This window comes from Amphiura filiformis, chromosome 5 (genome assembly GCF_039555335.1).
Source record: "Amphiura filiformis chromosome 5, Afil_fr2py, whole genome shotgun sequence".
NCBI classification, from domain to species: Eukaryota; Metazoa; Echinodermata; class Ophiuroidea; order Amphilepidida; family Amphiuridae; genus Amphiura; species Amphiura filiformis.
Genome location: NC_092632.1, coordinates 24,361,731 through 24,380,163, shown reverse-complemented (window position 1 = coordinate 24,380,163; position 18,433 = coordinate 24,361,731). Strand labels below are relative to the sequence as shown.

The 18,433-nt window shown below is 35.3% G+C and overlaps 1 protein-coding gene across 1 annotated transcript in view; it reads right to left on the bottom strand.

Moving 5' to 3' along the window:
• Positions 1 to 18,433, bottom strand: part of LOC140152840 (dynein axonemal heavy chain 7-like) — an 83,992-nt gene that overhangs the window by 30,806 nt on the left and 34,753 nt on the right. The window contains 17 exon segments of the mRNA XM_072175361.1: positions 2,930 to 3,044; positions 3,466 to 3,717; positions 3,886 to 4,028; positions 6,499 to 6,702; positions 7,827 to 7,844; positions 7,846 to 7,968; positions 9,973 to 10,162; positions 10,522 to 10,751; positions 11,142 to 11,322; positions 11,987 to 12,105; positions 12,929 to 13,184; positions 13,636 to 13,952; positions 14,784 to 15,000; positions 15,236 to 15,362; positions 16,109 to 16,277; positions 16,566 to 16,721; positions 17,905 to 18,102. Coding sequence (XP_072031462.1) covers positions 2,930 to 3,044; positions 3,466 to 3,717; positions 3,886 to 4,028; positions 6,499 to 6,702; positions 7,827 to 7,844; positions 7,846 to 7,968; positions 9,973 to 10,162; positions 10,522 to 10,751; positions 11,142 to 11,322; positions 11,987 to 12,105; positions 12,929 to 13,184; positions 13,636 to 13,952; positions 14,784 to 15,000; positions 15,236 to 15,362; positions 16,109 to 16,277; positions 16,566 to 16,721; positions 17,905 to 18,102 — 3,015 coding nt within the window.

Below are 18,433 nucleotides of genomic sequence, written 5' to 3'. Positions count from 1 at the left end.
GTTTCACTGAATAAGACGCTCTTAAAGATTTTTGCAATGAGTTCCATAATATAGGACCAGCTGTACGGACAGCGTGATCGGTGAAAACCCTGCTATTTTTAGTCAAGTTATAGTTATTAGCGTTTCTTGTTTGGTAATCATGAATATTAGATCGTAGGGTAAATAAACTGTCAAATAAGCTCGGTAATTCATTAATACTGTACTTATACATAAAATCTCCCAATTCTAATTTATAGGTGTCATTGTTTGCTAAAATGTTATATTTGGCAAACAAGGGGGCTGTATGACTTCTGTAATGACTACTGGCAACTGTCCGTATCGCCCATTTTTGGAGTTTCACAATTTTATCCAAATATGTTTTACATGTGTTTCCCCAAATTAATATTCCATAGTTCAAATAAGGTTGAATAAAGGTACAATATAGAGTATAAAGAATGCGATCTGGTACAAAGAATTTGAGTTTGTTCATTACACCAATATTCCTTGAAATAGTTTTTGCTATACAGTTAATATGACACCTCCATGTTAAGTTTTCGTCTATGAGTACTCCCAGGAATTTGGTATTATCTACCCTTTCTAGAACGATTTAGTCTATAATTATCTTAACATCTACATTACAGACAGTTGTTGTTGAATCAATATTTATCCAATTCTTGGTCGTCATATGTGGTGTTCCCAGAATCATATAATTGGTTTTACTGGCATTTACTGATAATTTGTTTGCTCTGAACCAATTACTGACTTCCTTTAGTTCATTATTAATTAACCAAAATTTGCTTCTTATATCTTTATGCGAGTATAGTATTGTGGTGTCGTCTGCAAACAGAATAAAGCTAAGTACGTTAGATGTGTTAACAATATCATTTATATAAAGTATAAATAGTAGAGGTCCCAATATGGAACCTTGAGGGACACCGCATATGATATCTTTCATGTTGGATTCACACGAGTTATAATATACATATTGTTTCCTGTTACTTAAGTAATTCCTAAACCAGTCCAGTACAATGCCTCGAATCCGTGAGTGTTCTAATTTGTGGGCTAATATGTTATGGTCTATAGTATCAAAAGCCTTTGAAAGGTCTAAAAATACTCCAATAGTAGTTTCATCTTTTTCTACCGCATTATTAATTTTATCCACTAAATGTATAATGGCCATATAAGTAGAGTGATTGCTGCGGAAGCCAAATTGATTATCATTAAGTATTTTATGACTGTCAATATAAGCAATACATCTATTAAAAACCAATCTTTCAAGTATCTTTGAAAAACAAGGCAATACCGATACTGGGCGATAATTCGAAAACACTTCAGCGTCTTCTTTTTTGTAGATTGGTATTACCTTTGCTACTTTTAATTTTTGAGGGACAATACCTGTTGTGATAGAAAGATTGAAAATTGAGGCAAGTGGCTTTACAATTTCGTTTGCTACCCTTTTGATAATGAAGTTTCCAATATTATCGCAACCAGCACTTTTGTTCTGATTGAATTTATCTATGATTTTAATAATTTCTGGTTCTATAATAGGTTTCATATACATGCTACTAGATACGGGATTATCTAGATAATCAAAATAGTCTTTCAAGTCTTAATGAAAGGCTGTTATGTAAATATACCCACTGATGACTTGTCACATGAGTAAATAATGCATGCAGCTTTACTGATGCAATCATCTTCAGCGATACCACTTTTATGTTGTCAAAATTTCCTGAAAAACCAGGTGGTGGCGGATGTGACATCGCCATATTAACACATAATCATGAAATCTTCACAAACAATTCTAAATTTGTTATGTGGTGTCAAATGTACCCCACTGTAAGTATGTTTTTTTTCAATTTATACTGCTAACCGTCTATTTTGAATGGGGCTGTCAAGTGTCAGCCTTGTATTTTTGCCAGCCTCTAATGTCACATGTCCTATACCGCCTGTGAAAAACATGGAAAAATCCTGAAAACTTTACCCTATCCTTTTTGCACAGGAAGCCTAAAGCAAATATTTCCTGAAATTTTCTTTAACATTTCCTGAAATTTTCTTTAACATTTCCTGAAATTTTCTTTAACATTTCCTGAAATTTTCTTTAACATTTCCTGAAATCAGGAAATTTCCTGAAAAGTGACATTTCTGCATCTTAGTAACTTCAGGTAATGTGTTCCAATTTTGATGTCTGGTTGTAATTTGGGTAACTGCAATTGAGGGTATAGACAATGAAAAGAAATAGTGAAGTGGTTTTGCAATACTCAGGGGAAAAATATGAAATTGTGACTAAAGCACTGACTATTTCCAATTTAGTAGTTGTAGTTTCTATTTGATATATATGATGTGTTATATTACAGGTCCTATTTTGAGTCATAATTAGTGTTACTGGGCTTACACAACATTCTTAGGAAAAATTAAATATTGTAATATTTAATTATTAACATCAGTTTTCTATTTCTGTATGAAAGGCACTGTATAAATTATAAACAAGTAAAATGTCTAGAGTAGTATAGTAGTAATGCTCAAGAAATCAAGTCATTGTTGAGCATAACATATTTGGGGTGTTTTTTTGCATATTATGCACCTGCGCCGATTTAAGTTACGGTGGTTCGAACATTTTGGCGAGAAAAATCTAGTGTTTGGAATGTTTCAAAAATGCATCATTATTTTCTCCAAAATTCAAAGATACAGAAGAATATTCCTTTTATTACTTCCTTCCCAAAAAAATATACTTGTCTTTGTTACTTTAAAAGAGATAGTGAATAAAAATTCAAAAAATTTCTCACCAAACATGGTTTTAAGTGCACCGCATAACAGGCCACAATACCTTGCATGTGCATTGCAATGACAGACTATGGTACCTCACTCCTCTCTGACACCCACTGATTCTTTGAGAACGTTGTATCATTCAGAATAAAGCAAATACAATCCGATTGTCTTATTATATACCTACCTGTCTGTATGCTGAAGTGAAAGCACCAAGATATGCAACAAGACCTGATGATATCAACACATCTCCTGTTAAATTGATGTACAGCTCTCCTAAGTCAGCAGCAGATTGGTTCCATCTGAAGAAATGAAAATGAATCAATTGATCATTGATGGTGGGAGAGATTTGATAAAGGATAAAAAATGCTTGCCCTACACCACTCAGCGAATAGGATCACAGTACATCTCATCACATTTGGTAAGGAATCAGTCTCTGTTGCAAAGCACATGTTCTGCCACCGTGCTTCTTTTTACATGCAAATGATTTCACTGTTTCAGAAATTATTGAAATACTAGGGATCTACACACCATTCCTCTTATCATAAATTGAACAGATCACTACCAGTTGAACTTAAGCCAAACCAATTGCAAGTAACACTGTAATTTTAGTTGCAAATTAATTGCAGTAGTATTTTGCACATTGCTACTAGCGTTTGATTACTGACAATATGTCTTCTGCAACGGCTTGTATGATAGCAGCATTTTTTTCCTCCTTTTTACCTGTCCTTTTCTCCTCCCAGTCCTCCAATCAGCTGTTCAGCTCTCTCCAATTTCTTGGAACACAGATCCACCTGGTTCTCCAGGTCCAGTTTCTTCTTCTTGTTAGCCTCAAGCTTATCCTGCAACTTTTGCAGTTTGTCCTGGACTTCCCTCAGCATAGCCCGTTTCTTTTCCAGGCTTCCCATGGCAACTTTTAGTTCTCCCTCGGCTCCTTTCAGCTTCTCCTTCTTAGGAGCGACAACTTTGGCCACTCTGAAATAAAAGAAAACTCACTTTTACATTTCATGATGTATTTTCTCTTGTAATTCTGCTTCCCTGTTTACTCTTAAAATGTTTGTTTCATATGTGCAGGTGAGATGTTGTTTATATTAATGCACCATATAAGCATGGTTTGATACAATGACAAAATAAATTACTTACTTGTCATAAGATTCCATGGCACGCACCCACTTACACAAACCTTCAGCAGCTGTTGAGGCTTGTCGAATCTTCTCTGGCACAAAATCTGGATTAGGTACGTACTTGTTGCGAATTATTTTGATGATGTTGGGATTAATGTTATCCTAGAGAAATCAAAACAGAAAGACATAAGTAAATCAATATGAATGTCGGAAATCTTGTTTTTTTCTGATGATGATAAAATATCATCCATCGTTCTTGATACCATTTCTGGGCGGGGAAAAATTATAACTGGGTTGGGCATTTAGCTGTTAGGTTTGTTTGGGTCGAAGTTAAAAAAAGATAGTGTTAAGAGTCGTACTTGACTCAAGGCCAAAATCACCTTTTACCCGAACTCACACGAATACACAACACAAATACACTGTTTGATTAAGCTAACAAAATCTAAGTCTTTAATTGAAAGCAAGTTATGATTGGTACAATATATGACAACAAATGCACATATGCAATAATCAAATATAATCACTCTTTAATACTTAGCCAGCATTCTTCTTCTTGGTGACCATAAAGAGTTCTTGCAATGTTCTGGACGGCTGATGTATATCCTTATTCTCTTGCCCTGCGAAAATCACTTAAGTCCTTTGTACACTTGCATTGATAAATATCCTTGCAAATAAAATCCTCACACAAATCTCCTTGTGCTGCTTTCTCCAAACTTAACTCCTTGTGCTGCTTTCTCCAAACTTGGTGCTATTTCCACCTTTCACACAATATCTTCAGGAAGCAGGACTGCGATGCAGTTGTCCCCACTTATTTTGACAGTTGCGTTGAATCAAAAACCATAGATCATCACATTTAGATAATCCATGCATAAACCAGACTTCAGCAAGTCGACAGAAGAATATATATTCCTTTCTTGGAAGAAGTACGTTCTTTGGCGTATTCTAGATCTTCTCCGACAACACTGGCAGGCAGTAGTACATTAACTACAAAATATATTTCTGGTTTGCAATTTCCTTTCTTTGAAGGGAATTGCATCCTGTCAGATCTGCATCCAGATGATAATAATTGTAACCTATTCCATAAAGTCCAACACAATCCGCAGTAGACCCTATGTCTTACTTTGGTCCATTTTCGTAGCTCCGAAATAATAACCATAATTTCAGCATGTCGTTGAGGACAAAACAATTGCTGTGTGGGCAAACAACGGTATCTGCACTTGACGAGATCCATCGCTCAAAGGCTGAACTTGTAGCACTATAGGAATCCTCCATGGCCACACTTTGAAATACTCTCTGAGTACCCAGCTTAATTATTATTGCTCTCATTTTTGAGAGGTAACTACACCAACCACATTACAATCACATCGATACAGGTCTGCCTAGAATTATTACCAGCAAGATGTTTTATAGCAAACCATCTGGGATTTTCCCAAATGTTCTAATAATAGACATTACCACTGACCATTGTGCATTATTGCAACATTCTGATATCAGGGGATTTCCCCTTGACATAAATAGTCTTGATAAATGATGTTGTTATTTCCATCATAGGGGATTTCCAGAAAAGTCTTAATGAACAAACTATTGCATGATTAGAAAGGTAACTTCCCCTACTTCATGACATAGGATTATACAGGGTACATCACAATAGGCATGCTCGTCTTAGCCTTGATCAAGGCTTCCTCCTTACTTTTTCTCTATTCATGCTCTTCATTGGATCCATGTATAATCAGTGGTAGAAGTAGGCCTATCATATACTGGACTCTCTAAAAATTTTAGTCAGGTCAGATTTTTGTGTAGGACGAAAGCCTTGACGGGTTTGTAATTGGATTAAATCTGGCCCTACACAAATGAATGGGAGAGCAAATAATCTGCAACACAGATCTGAAGAAACCAATCACAGGCTTCCCCTGTTCAAGTCACTGCTATTTGGGAATCATAACTTTAAAAAGGACCAACTTTGAATTTCATTTTAAAAATATTAATGCTTTTGTTATGAAATGTTCAACTAGGAAGAACTATATCCCATTCTTGTGAAATCAAGCTTAACCATCACAAATGATGTGACATTATTTGTATAAATATTTTTTATTTCTTTTTACATTTTGTGTATAATTTGCGGTACAAACCTACTAAAATAAATGGACTTTCCCAGATTTTGAAAAATAACTGAAAGCCTCCCATGGTGTATTATGTAATCAATTACCAACTCTACAAGTCCTTGGCGCTGGCAACATGAGCTAGGGAGGAAGTGTGCCTTGTGGGGTGGGCGTGGTGGCATTTTGCTCAAACACTACCCTGCAGTGCACAGTATGCCTGGAGTAAAGTAAGATCTGAAAGTCCACTATCTGGCCTCAACAATTCAAATGTCAAATAAATTTTTACAAAGTTATCATGTTATGATGCTAAATAATTATTTCTAAAGAATAACTTTTGAAACAGAAATTTTTGTGGCAAAGCTTCCATGAATTTTACATTCACTAACTATGGACGCCAAAGGACTTGAAACAAGTCTAGCTCGTCTAAGTTAAGTCAGTCAACTGTTTTACTACTTTGACTGCTCAATGAATGCAAACAATAACAATTAGTATGAAACAAGACAACTTCAACTTTTACCAGTTATATCTCCTACCTTATCATAATCATGTAAAGTTTGCAAGAATTTCATGTCTCCTAACAACCTCTTGGATGGTCCCCAGAAGTCTTCAATCTTCTTTCCACTACCACCTGGATCTGGGATTTTGTCTGCTTTTAAACCTTTGAGAATGCACACAGCTTCCATGACCAAACGCACACCAGCAGGAGGACTCTTCATGGATTTCACTGTAGTGATATCCTGAATAACAAGGAAAAAATAGGCTGATTAGGCAACACACATTTTATTTTACTATTGGGTCTTTGGGTAGTAACAAATAAAGTGCAATTGAACAGGTTTTTATTCCATCTTCTTGGTAGAAGTTTATAAATACATACTAACAAAACTGAACTTCTTAAAATGCTGTTTGTCATCATGTCAATACAAGACACAGCAAGTTACATTAATGTTTATTTTATTTCAAGAATCCAGTGATTGGGGAAGAATTGTGCAAAAATGAAGCTCTTAGTAAGCAATCTATGTATAATGATTTATGCAACAATATGTATTTCACATAATCATTTCTATCACACGATAGAACAGTGGTGATAAATTAGAACTTTATAAAAGCATAACTGACTAGACTTATGCTGAATAATATATTGGGCAATTCAAAAATAGATCACTCCCCCCTCCATCATCATAGGACATAGGATTTTAAAAATAAATACCTTTTTAGCAGTGAGAATCCCCCACCCAGAATTGATCATTTACTGAAAGTACTTAAAAAGAAGACTTCAGAATTTCCAATTTTTTCATTAAAAATGGGTTGGTATTCCCAACATTTTAGGCAAAATTTCAGGGTTGACATGATTTAAATCAATTAATGATTTTTTTTAAATCACTGATTTATATCAACTTTTTCAATTTTTACCATTTTTGAAAAATTTAAGTTAATTACTTTCTTGAATTGACTGTTTTACTTCATTTGTAATGCTTCTACGCCTTTTGGATACAATTAAATACCTCTCCGATGTCATTTTATCTAAAATCATTTTCAAGGTGCAGAATTCAACAGGTTTTTACCATGATTTTACCAAATTTTTACTTTGAAATTTTCGCATGTGAAAACATGTTTTGATTTTTTGTAAATACCTGATATGATATGTTTAGCATTATACTTGTCTCTTGACTTTATCAAGTGGTTTAGCAGTTCTTGGAATAAAAAAAATGTGTAAAAATCTTTTTTTTTTAATATAAAAAAAAATCGCCAACCCTGCAAAATTTTACCTGTCTTCTTTATTGACAATTTTTGTCATGACTTTTTTCTTTTTTTAATTTTTAGAAGTTTGATATTAATTTCTGTAATAGCCTATTATGCTTACCGCTGGTGTAAGTGTGTTTGAGAGCAGCTAAGGCAGACTCTAGGATAGGTAAGGCTTCTGCTAAATCAGCATCACACTCATCCTTGATGGCCTTAGCAGCCATAGCCTGCCCATTGGCTACCTCTTCATCGGCTTTCACAATCTAAAAAACAAACACACAAACAAAACAAAATAAAACACGGTGTTCGGATGTAAGCTCAGTTTTGAAGAAAAACAAATAACAGTCTATCATGGCTCTATTCACAAAAAATGCAAAATCAAGTTATTATCTTGCTTTTAGCAGCTTTACCTTATAGATCAAGGCATTCTGGTCATCGTTCTTGGGTGATTGGAATGAATAGTTATTTATATAATATTAAATGGCTTTGAGTGTGATACAAGAATATTTTTCTATCGAGTGCAATATATTCTAAGCCATTCAATATTATTATTTTCAATATCAGGCTTTCGCTCTGCGGTAAAATAAAAATTTAAGCTTACCTAGCCACTGTCGGGCCTAACCAATGTGTAGGCCTATTGTAATTAATGTAAGCTTACCTTTTGACCTGCTTATTTTCTGCTCTTTCCTTCCCCAAAGATAAATTCAGAAAATATACAGGTTTATTTGTAGATGTGGATTATATTTCCTAGGTTATTCATAATCTAGAATTGCTGCAAATTAAGTTTTTGGTTTCGCTTATTTATAAAATCTCCTGTGAGCCAATACGGTGGCCGTGTTGTTGTGTTGTTGTATTGTGATGCGTGTTGGTGCTGTCAGGTGCCGTGACCATGGTGACGTGCGATGGCGTACAAGATACGCGTACAATATTAAAAACAATATTGTATTGCATCCGGGTATTTTGAAAAACTATACAATATATAGTTTTGTTGTATCGCTTAAAAGCCTGATATAAATAATAATAAGAAATAGTGTTTCTGTGTATTTCATTATTTTTCTCAAAAGATCAACATATTTTGTGTCAAAAATGGTTCAAATGTGCCAGTGAATGTTATTTGTCCCCATTTTAAAACACATCTTATGCTGGTTTCATACTTTCATGCCAGGGGCATGACGCATGAGCAGTGCAGCCAAACGGACACAAACAAGGCTTATGATTGGATGATACGTCATGCCGCTGGCATGCAAGTATGACAGGGGCATTGCAGAAGTTTTGTCTGAAACTTAGCCAGTTTTCCTATTGACTAACACATTATTTTGTACCTTAACTTAAGGGATCTAAAATGAGCGTTTATTGCGTTTCGACAGTATTTTTTGTGGGACATGAGAGCACCTCAGAACCTATCGAATTGCATTCTGAATACGAAGCATGTCTTTCTGATATCAAATAATTTTCATTTTTTGAAAATCACAATATAATACAAATTTTATGACAAATTATAAAAATTTGATATTTTTCAAATTTTGATATATAACAGCCCTCGAAGTAAATTATATAAATCTAATGATATATTCTTAAAGTGTATGTAGCAGGGAGGAAAAGCCGACGGTCAATTGAAAATTTTGACCTTTCATATTGAAGATATAGATTTTTTTCCCAAAAAGACCTACTTTTTTTGGTGTTTTGGGAAAAAAAATCCATATCTTCAATACGAAAGGTCAAAATTTTCAATTGATCGTCGGCATTTCCTCCCACCTACATACACGCTAAGTATAAATCATCAGATTTATAAAGTTTACTTTAGTACTGTTAAATATCAAAAATATCAATTTTAATGATTTGCCATAAAATGTGTATTAAATTGCTAATTTCAAACAACCAAAATAATTTGATATCAGAATGACATTCTTCGTATTCAGAATGCAATTCGATATGTCTGATGTGCTCTAATGTCCCAAAATAAATACTGTCCAAACGTTCATACCCCAGCCCTTAACTTAATTTGCATAAATGCTAAACTAATTGGAATAATTAACAACTAAATTGAGTGGTGTGAAACCATGTAACTTTCAATTTGCTATTATGCTGATAACTATTATGACATATTCTTCATTGATTTGTGGTACTACAATGAATCCTTCTATACTTATGAATGACTTTAAACCCCAACTGTCATTAGTCCAGTTTTAAGCTATCCCTTCAGTCTCCCTTAACCTTTCCTTGTAATTTACTATTCTTTCATATCAAAGTATAATAATATAATTTACCTTTTCTGTTTTGGCTACTTCCACAGAGTCTCTCTCAATGATAACCATAATCTCATCTACTTCTTTACTAGCCACAACCAGCTGAGGTTGCAAATCTGTCAGTTCTTTCTGCATCACGGCAACCTGGGAGGCCGCTGACTGCAGCTTCTCAAGACCAACTTCATAACGACGCTTGTTCTTATGTACCTCACTGTCAAATAAAATAGATTTGATAAACATTTCAGAAAATATGACATATTCTTTTCCTAACATATTTTGGTCCACACTGCAATATCACAGTTTACATTTCACAACAAGGTCTCTTGGAGTAGAGACCAGTAAAACATCATTGGGGAGAAAGAAGTTTTTTTCAGATTGCAGCACCTAAAACATGAAATGCCTTGCCAAAAACTGTCAGTAAAACTGATGTAACAACTTCACTTGCGAATTGATGCATTCAAACAATTCAAACAATTTCTTCATTCTCTATGTTAAACATTTGACACACAAACTAGAAAAGGATAATTTAAAACTAAAGAAACCAAAATTAAATGTAAAGTTGAAGCTTACCTTCTTCTCTTTGCCAGAAGAGTCTTAAATGTGCTAATAAGTTCTAAGTATGATGTAGGCGTCACATAATTGTGCCTATCTAATTCTGCCAAGAACCTCTCAGACAGGTCCCTTGTCCCTGTGTGGAATCGTTTGCACATTGAGATGCACCCTGAGCGCATTTCTTCTGACATTTCAATATCTTCCAGGAACCGTGTGGCCACAGCTTGAAGGGCATCTTCAGGCCACGACTGCAATGTTGAACAAAATAGTATGGTTAACAAGACATACATGATGACAAAATAAACAACCTCTGTAAGGTCCATAGTTGGAGGATTCTCACCAAACTTGGGGAATTTGAGTCAGTTCCTATCCAATTCGTCAATCAGTGGCCATTCCTGGTCTGTAAAATCATGCACATGTATCTACATGTACTAAAATAGATACAATGTCAGCATATTTTTCTCAAAATTTATAACATTTCCATGACAACTTGGTGTAAAAAAAGAATAAAAAGTGTGCCAAAAATTTATAAAATATAAAATCCAACCAAAGTCTGTCTACCACAAACATATAAACCTTGTCTATGCCCCTCTGCTATGCATTTAAAAATAAACCCTAATTGTCATCCTTGTACATACCTGGAACCAGTCAATAGTACAGCAGTTTACAAGAGATGGGAATTTCCTCAACCTATTACGGAATGCATCACCAATAGGACTCATAGCCAACACAATATGCATCTGTGAACGGACACGATCAATGAACATGTTGAAGAGAGCCAGTGGGGAGCCGTCAGTCTGTTTAGATTTCTCCCTTTGTCTGTTGAGCACAAAATAATCAAATACAAGATGATTCTCTTGTAAAGTGGATATATCAAATCAGTATTAAGATATATAAATGTCACAAAAAATAACAACATATTTTAATTCACAACATATTTAGCTATATAAGAGGGTCTGTTTGGAAAGCAGTGTTGATGCTCTTTACTTTAAAAAAAAGCAAGAATTGATGACTAACTGCATCTTATACTCCTTTAAGACATGATTATTTTGTTTATTTATTTATCTATTTTTGGTAGTACGTCTTGCCTTTCCAGGCATTCCAGGCAACATTTTATCAGTCCACAAAGCAGGATATGATTGTTACAAAGTTATGATATAGACCGAAAACTAGGTTTAGGTCTGGTATGGAGGGATGACTTGGTGTTGTAGTCATAGCACATGTTGCTCACACCTGTGACCTGGGTATGATTTCCAGCAGTGCCGTAAGTGAACAACGCTGGCGAACCATGACTATCCTCACAGGATTTTCCCCGGGTACTTATCCTCCTCCCATATACCTAAATAGCCTAACCTGGTTTACGTTGTTGCTGCATTCAAACGCAATTCAAAATCCACTTGGTGGATATAAGTCACACGTTATAAAACCCTGCATTGATTTATTTTATTTATTAGTTCCATTTCTTACGTCGCATCATATTTACCTGTCTAGAACTCTCATCTTTTCACAGATTTCACTTTTCTCATCTGTTGCATACAGGTTGGGTACCTCACCAGCATTCAGAAGATTATTGATATCCTCTAAGAAAGATTCTTGCTTTATCTATAATGGAAACAAAAATAAATTGATAAAAACGTTTTCATATCCATGTAAACAGGTCTGAGCAAGTTCACAAATACTGTAAATTGCTCAATTCACTATGAATTGGATTCTGGTCTGGAATTCACAGTGTTGGATTTGCTAGGGATAGGATTCGACACTAGCCATGTATTCTGAATTTATTGCAGTATGGCTAGCTGCATCTATTTTGTTCCTGTATGGAAATTGTGCAATAGTAATATAGACTTTTTGGAAATTAGTGGTAAACAAAACATGCTGGCAACAGCTTGTTGAAAGAGTGCATGGCGTGGTATGATCGTTCACGCCAATCATGTATCGTATTGCTTTTACTTATTGAACATGGTGTCCACTGTGGACAAATATGCATTCAAATCACCAAAACTTGATTAGTTTAATATATGTGATGTGATCTGTGAAAACCCTTCACATGTCGCATTATCCAATTTTTTTGTTTATAAAGATAAGGCTAAAATTCTTCAATCCTTCTCTGTTCATAACTGTTGATGTTGAAGTCACAGAAACAAAATATAAACAGTTCTAAAAAGAGTTCTAAATTTCCATGTTTTTTTTGTTTACAAAACTCAAAAATATCAGCATGTGAATGGTTTTCACAAATCACATCACATATTTTGATCAGAGTTTTTCGTTGAAGTTCTCATAAAAAAGGCCTATTGTGAAATAGAGACTCAAATGTTGATCAATGCTTTTCAGAACAGGAACAGAACAGTCACTAGTTTTACAGCAAAACAGACTATTATTAGTCCTGAGCTTTTTTGATGGTGTTAAGGAAATACACTATACATACCTGTGTGTCACTAAAGAGGAACACACCATGTTGTTCTGATTCTGTTGACTTTCTCAATATCACTTTCAAATCTTCTCGCCATTCTACACTGGTGTAACTTTTACCAATTTCCACTTGAAATAGTTCATAATCAGCCATGTGAGCTGCAAGTCGTGTTAAGGACTGACGGCCACTACCACCAACGCCAACTAATAGAGCGTGACCACGAGGTTGTTTGATGATTCGAGAGATGCGAGACACATGCTCAATGGCAAATCTGGAGATGTAAGAAATACAAAAAATTTAATCCAGTTTTCATCATTCATAGGCAATGATTAAATGCATTCCCATGTCTGCATTTTTTGTGGAGGCAATTAGCCTGGTTTGAAATACAGTAGAAAAAAATGGTAAAAAAAACCACTAAAAACTTACTAATTGTTATGAACTCCCGTCATAAAAGCCTATCCCACAAATTTATATTAGCTTCCACTGAATATAGGGTCATAAAAACACATGTTTTTTGTACATAAATCAGTCCAGTATAGTTTTTCCCCTTTTCCCCCTTAAAAATTTGCAACAGATCATCTTCACTAATTCATGTTTACCTGAACATCACTAAATTCATAGGTTTCCTGCTAATAGCATTTACATAAATCAGTCCAGTATAGTTTTTCCCCTTTTCCCCCTTAAAAATTTGCAACAGATCATCTTCACTAATTCATGTTTACCTGAACATCACTAAATTCATAGGTTTCCTGCTAATAGCATTGAACTCATCCAGATGACCCTCTACGATGACCCGCAGCTTCTCCGTATCCATAACCTCAATATAATTCTTGTTTTCATTCTTAGGATCGGTGAAATCGCAGAAGAGTAAACTACGCAGATCGTCCTCTTCTACTATTCCATCGCTGTTGAAATCCAAGTGGGCGAAGAGCTTATGGAAGTCCTCCTTCATGTGGTTCTTGACAACTCCTTGCATGAACTCTGCAAGCCAGGCACGGTCCTCATCAGTCACCAGACGGTCATAATACACTCTGAAAATCTGGTGAAGAAAATATACAATCAATAGAATTATACTGAAATGCAGTAAACCTTAGACGAGCGCGTAGTGTAAGGATACATCGCATATTTACTGCGTTGCACGCACTTGTCTCTGATTGGCTGCTGAGGCGATCTGTTGTTGCTGAGTGGAAATTTATGAATGAAATGTGCGCCGTACGCGTTGTTAGCGCCGAATTTGCAACATCACGGTAGTCGCGCTCGTAAAAGGTTTGCTGCATTTTAGTATATCATTAATAGTTCATATCTTGTACGAAAGGTGGATTTAAGAGACATAATTTTATCATTTCTTTTTAGAATTCATCAGAAACAAGGTCAAAAGGAGAGAAGAATTAGGCGACGGCAGGTTCCTTTCAGCAATTATTCAATTTTTGACAGATTTAGTTATCAGAAAAATCATTCCCTGCCTTCAAAATTGCTAGTCATACAGCCAAGGGCAATATATGACCCAGACGGGGGTGTCAAGTAACATCATATGACCTTGTTCAGTCCAGCTTTCCAGAAAGTGGCCCTTGGCTGAGCTCATTGGTTGTCAAATGTTGACAGTTGGTAACAGGTGTCATGCTGGAAGCATTTTTTGGCCATAGTATGGTAGTAGAATCCCTGTGAAAATTTAGTTATTAATTACCACCAACAGCTGAAATGTAGGGAAACAGGACTAATTTGTTCCATTTGCATAATGGAGGGTGTCCAACCAAAATTATTACTTCTCTTTCTTACAATGAGTCAAGACTAAGCTGAGCATCAGTTTACATTTATAAAGATCTCATTTTTTGTATTTTATAGATGGCAATATGCAGGATGTAATACTTACTTCATGTACCCAAAGTCTCTTCATGACCTGAGGAGTCTCACAGTAATCAGGTATGGAGAGTAGAACCCCCTGGATGACACGTGAGAAATCTCTCAGGTTGAACAGGTAGTGTGATTTGGTCGGTGTTGGCAGAAGCTGCTTCATGGTGGCATGGTATACATCTAAAGTAGCATTGACTATCATGCCACTCACGGGCTCAAATTCTTTACCAAATCCACTGTGGAAAAAATAAATAAATAAAACACACTTCACTTTGTGAAAAACTATTGGCCTTTGACATCAATATCGAACTTGCGGTGAACCCCAGTAGAGCTTGAGTGACAGCTATGCTCTAACAAAACTTAATGCATATATCTAAAACCACATAATTGAATTATTTTATAATTTGAAATAATAAATATTTTAATAATGTTAATTATTAAATTATTAAAATAACAATCTTATGTACATACCGAGCAGTGACATGCCACATCATAATCCTGCGGAAGATGGTGTCCATAGTAGGGTCGTCAAATTCATTGATAGTGATTGTATTGAAGTGTCTCAAAAAACGAGGTGTAATTATGTTACGACCACCACCTAAAGGATACACAAACAGTTTGGCATAAGAACTTAAGCTTTACTAGAAACAACAATATGTGGTGATAAGTAGTATTCCAAACTTGAGTCTTATTATAAAACTCAACAAATGCCTCATAGATGCAGATTAAAAGTTGAACCTAAACCCATTGCAAATGTTGCTTTTGTTGCTAGAGTGCCTTTTCATCACTGGTCATCCTTTACCAGTCATGTAGAGAATGTTAATGGTATACTGACTTGATTAGCTTAGTGCAACTTTTGATTCTAAATCTTTTCATTGACGGAGTCCCCATGGCTACAAATGTTGAGCTATACAGACATAAGGTATCAAAACTTGTAGAACTAAAATGGGTTTTGTTTTGCTATTTCAGTTTAAAATGACTGGATTTTGAGTTGTCTCATAACAAATGGGGTTTGTGTTTACATGAATTGGTGACACTTTCAAGCATACATGATTAACTTTGAATTTGGGCTTCTTAGTCCATTCAGTCTTCCAGAGTTACTTGCTACATACTCTTATTACGTCATAATTTTTCCTCTGTTATTTTTCTAATGACTGTTGCTTTTATGATTTACATGGTGTGTCCTTAGCCAGTGATCAGCAAATTCCTATAAATAGTGCTGAAGCTTGTGGGTTTATGCAGCATAAATCTCTATGCCTTTTTATTTATTTTTCAATGCTATTCAATTAAATAATATTACTGCCAAGTCCAGTGTATTTTTCACTTAATCCTAGCATCACTTACCAGGTGGTCCCATTCCAGCCATGAGCTGTATATCAATGAGTTTCATTGGTGAGCAGTCTTTGTTATCGTACCAATTCCAATGGTCAAGCCATTGTCTCAGCAGCTCAATAGGAGGCTGAGCACCGTATTCCTCACGGGCAGGCATGTTCAGGTCATCTACAAACACAACCTATTGAAGGATAAAGAAAAGTCAGAGGTAAATTCTTATAAGTTGAAAAATTACTAACAGAAAACAGCTGGTAGTTGGACATTTCAAGTTCTTTTCAGTTTATATGATTTTATAACTACCACTAAACCACAGAGTGGAGTGACCTTGGTCAGAGTACTGTTAATATTGATAGATTTTACAGGCAACAATTAGCTAGCCAAATGTACTATGTGTAAACTCCAGTTAAAAGGCAGTATCGGTTGGTAATCTGCCAAGCAGATACTACATTTGTAATTCTGTAACACTTACTGTCTTCTTTCCAAAGGGTGGACCAAAGACACCTTTTCTTCTCTTGTCCAGTTTGGACATGATGATATTTTGTGTCTGGTTGGCACTTGTTTGAGCTGAGAAGTTGATGATGTTAGGTTTGTACACATCCTTGTCAAGATTGTTCAAGATGAAATCCTGCAATGGAGTAACATAGTGATCAAGGTTATAGATGTGTAAAATGATTCATTCTCCACCTGTACTAATTCAGTGTTATAGTGTTGCAATACATGCAGAGTTAAGGCCAATATGAATCTATTTTTTCTTTTACGGTATTCTGTCGGTCCGTGTCACGTCACTTCCGGTTGATGATGTTCGAGTGAAAACAAGTCCCTGATTCGATTTTTGTTGATGATTTCTGTCATTGGTGTAATGTAAATTTCGATCGCAAATAGTCAGTGGAATCAAACAACCGTTTCTAAGTCTTCAGAGTGAAAGAAACTTACTTGATTTACCGTTTATATACTGACAAACTTAAAATTAAATTCCATGGTCGAGTGTCGTTTTCCGAAATTGAATGTCACTCCAGCAACATCGCTATGTAGCCTCCTTCACAGCCGGTTTCTGTTGTTCACAACAAACCATGAGCCACATGCAGTTTGGGCCCGAGACTAGAGATAGCCCGGATGTCCGACCGACAGAATATTTGTAATATTTACACATGTCCCAACTTATACCTAAATGGAATCAGGTCAACAAAGCAATTTTGATATGTCTTATTCAGACATTAAGTCACGCATATAGTTTCACTTAAACTTGTTATTTTGGCTTAAAATGGATAGACACTTTTCCTGGCAGTCATTACTAATATTATTTCAGCATTTACAGTAAGAATATCAAAACTAAAATTTGATGGATATCATACATTATGGCTTTAGGGTGCAAAATGCAATATTGGTGCCTTGTGTTATTTTTTATCAACATTGTCAATGAGCGTTATTTTACTTATTTTAGTGTGCATATTTCTGTTTTGAATGGACCTGAATGTTTGATACCATATCCACCATGATTAGCACCTCCCCCAAGGGCTTACCAAAGTATCTCAACACATTAATTAAGAAAAATACATCATTATTGACTATGGATGTTTATTTAACATGGATTATGGTATAAATTTTAGGGAATGGCAGCTAATGGCTAACCAATGTCAACTGGTCAATGTGAGATAAGATGACACAAAATAGTTCAGCAATATTAAAATACAAATTACGGGTTGCCCCAGGTGGGTAATTGTAAGACATGTTTCATGTCAAAACATAATTAGTTTACCAGTACCTGTCACACCTTTCTGGCATAAATTCAATTTGATAAGACAACTTACTGTGATATAGACAGACTTTCCTGTGCCAGTTGGTCCAACAAACAGACATGGTTTCTGGTGTGTGATGAGGAGTCTCATGAGTTCCGTATATCGAACTGTGTCAATGGTTGGCACAATGATCTCATTAAAGGTGGCGTCTTTTGGAATAGGAGGAGCATCTTTGATGTCCTCTGTCCATTTCTCCCATCTACCTGTGTCCTGTATATTACACATTGATGGATCAAAATGACTAAATTACTTGTTTGCAAAATTATTTGCTAATATGAGTACTATTTTTGAAATGCATTGATGATGATTAAGTACGTACAGTTTACAAACTTTTTTTTTGTACTTTGGGCATACAATTTTGGTAATCATTTGAAATCTTGACAAATATTTGTTCAAAATTCTTAAAATAATTAATTCCACAGTGGGCTATTCTACTCCCCCTATGGAAGACACAACCTTAATCATCCACACAGGGAGTGTGAATTTCAAATAGGTTTACCTGAATCTACACCCCTAGGCCTGTGTGGGAGATTAAGGTCAT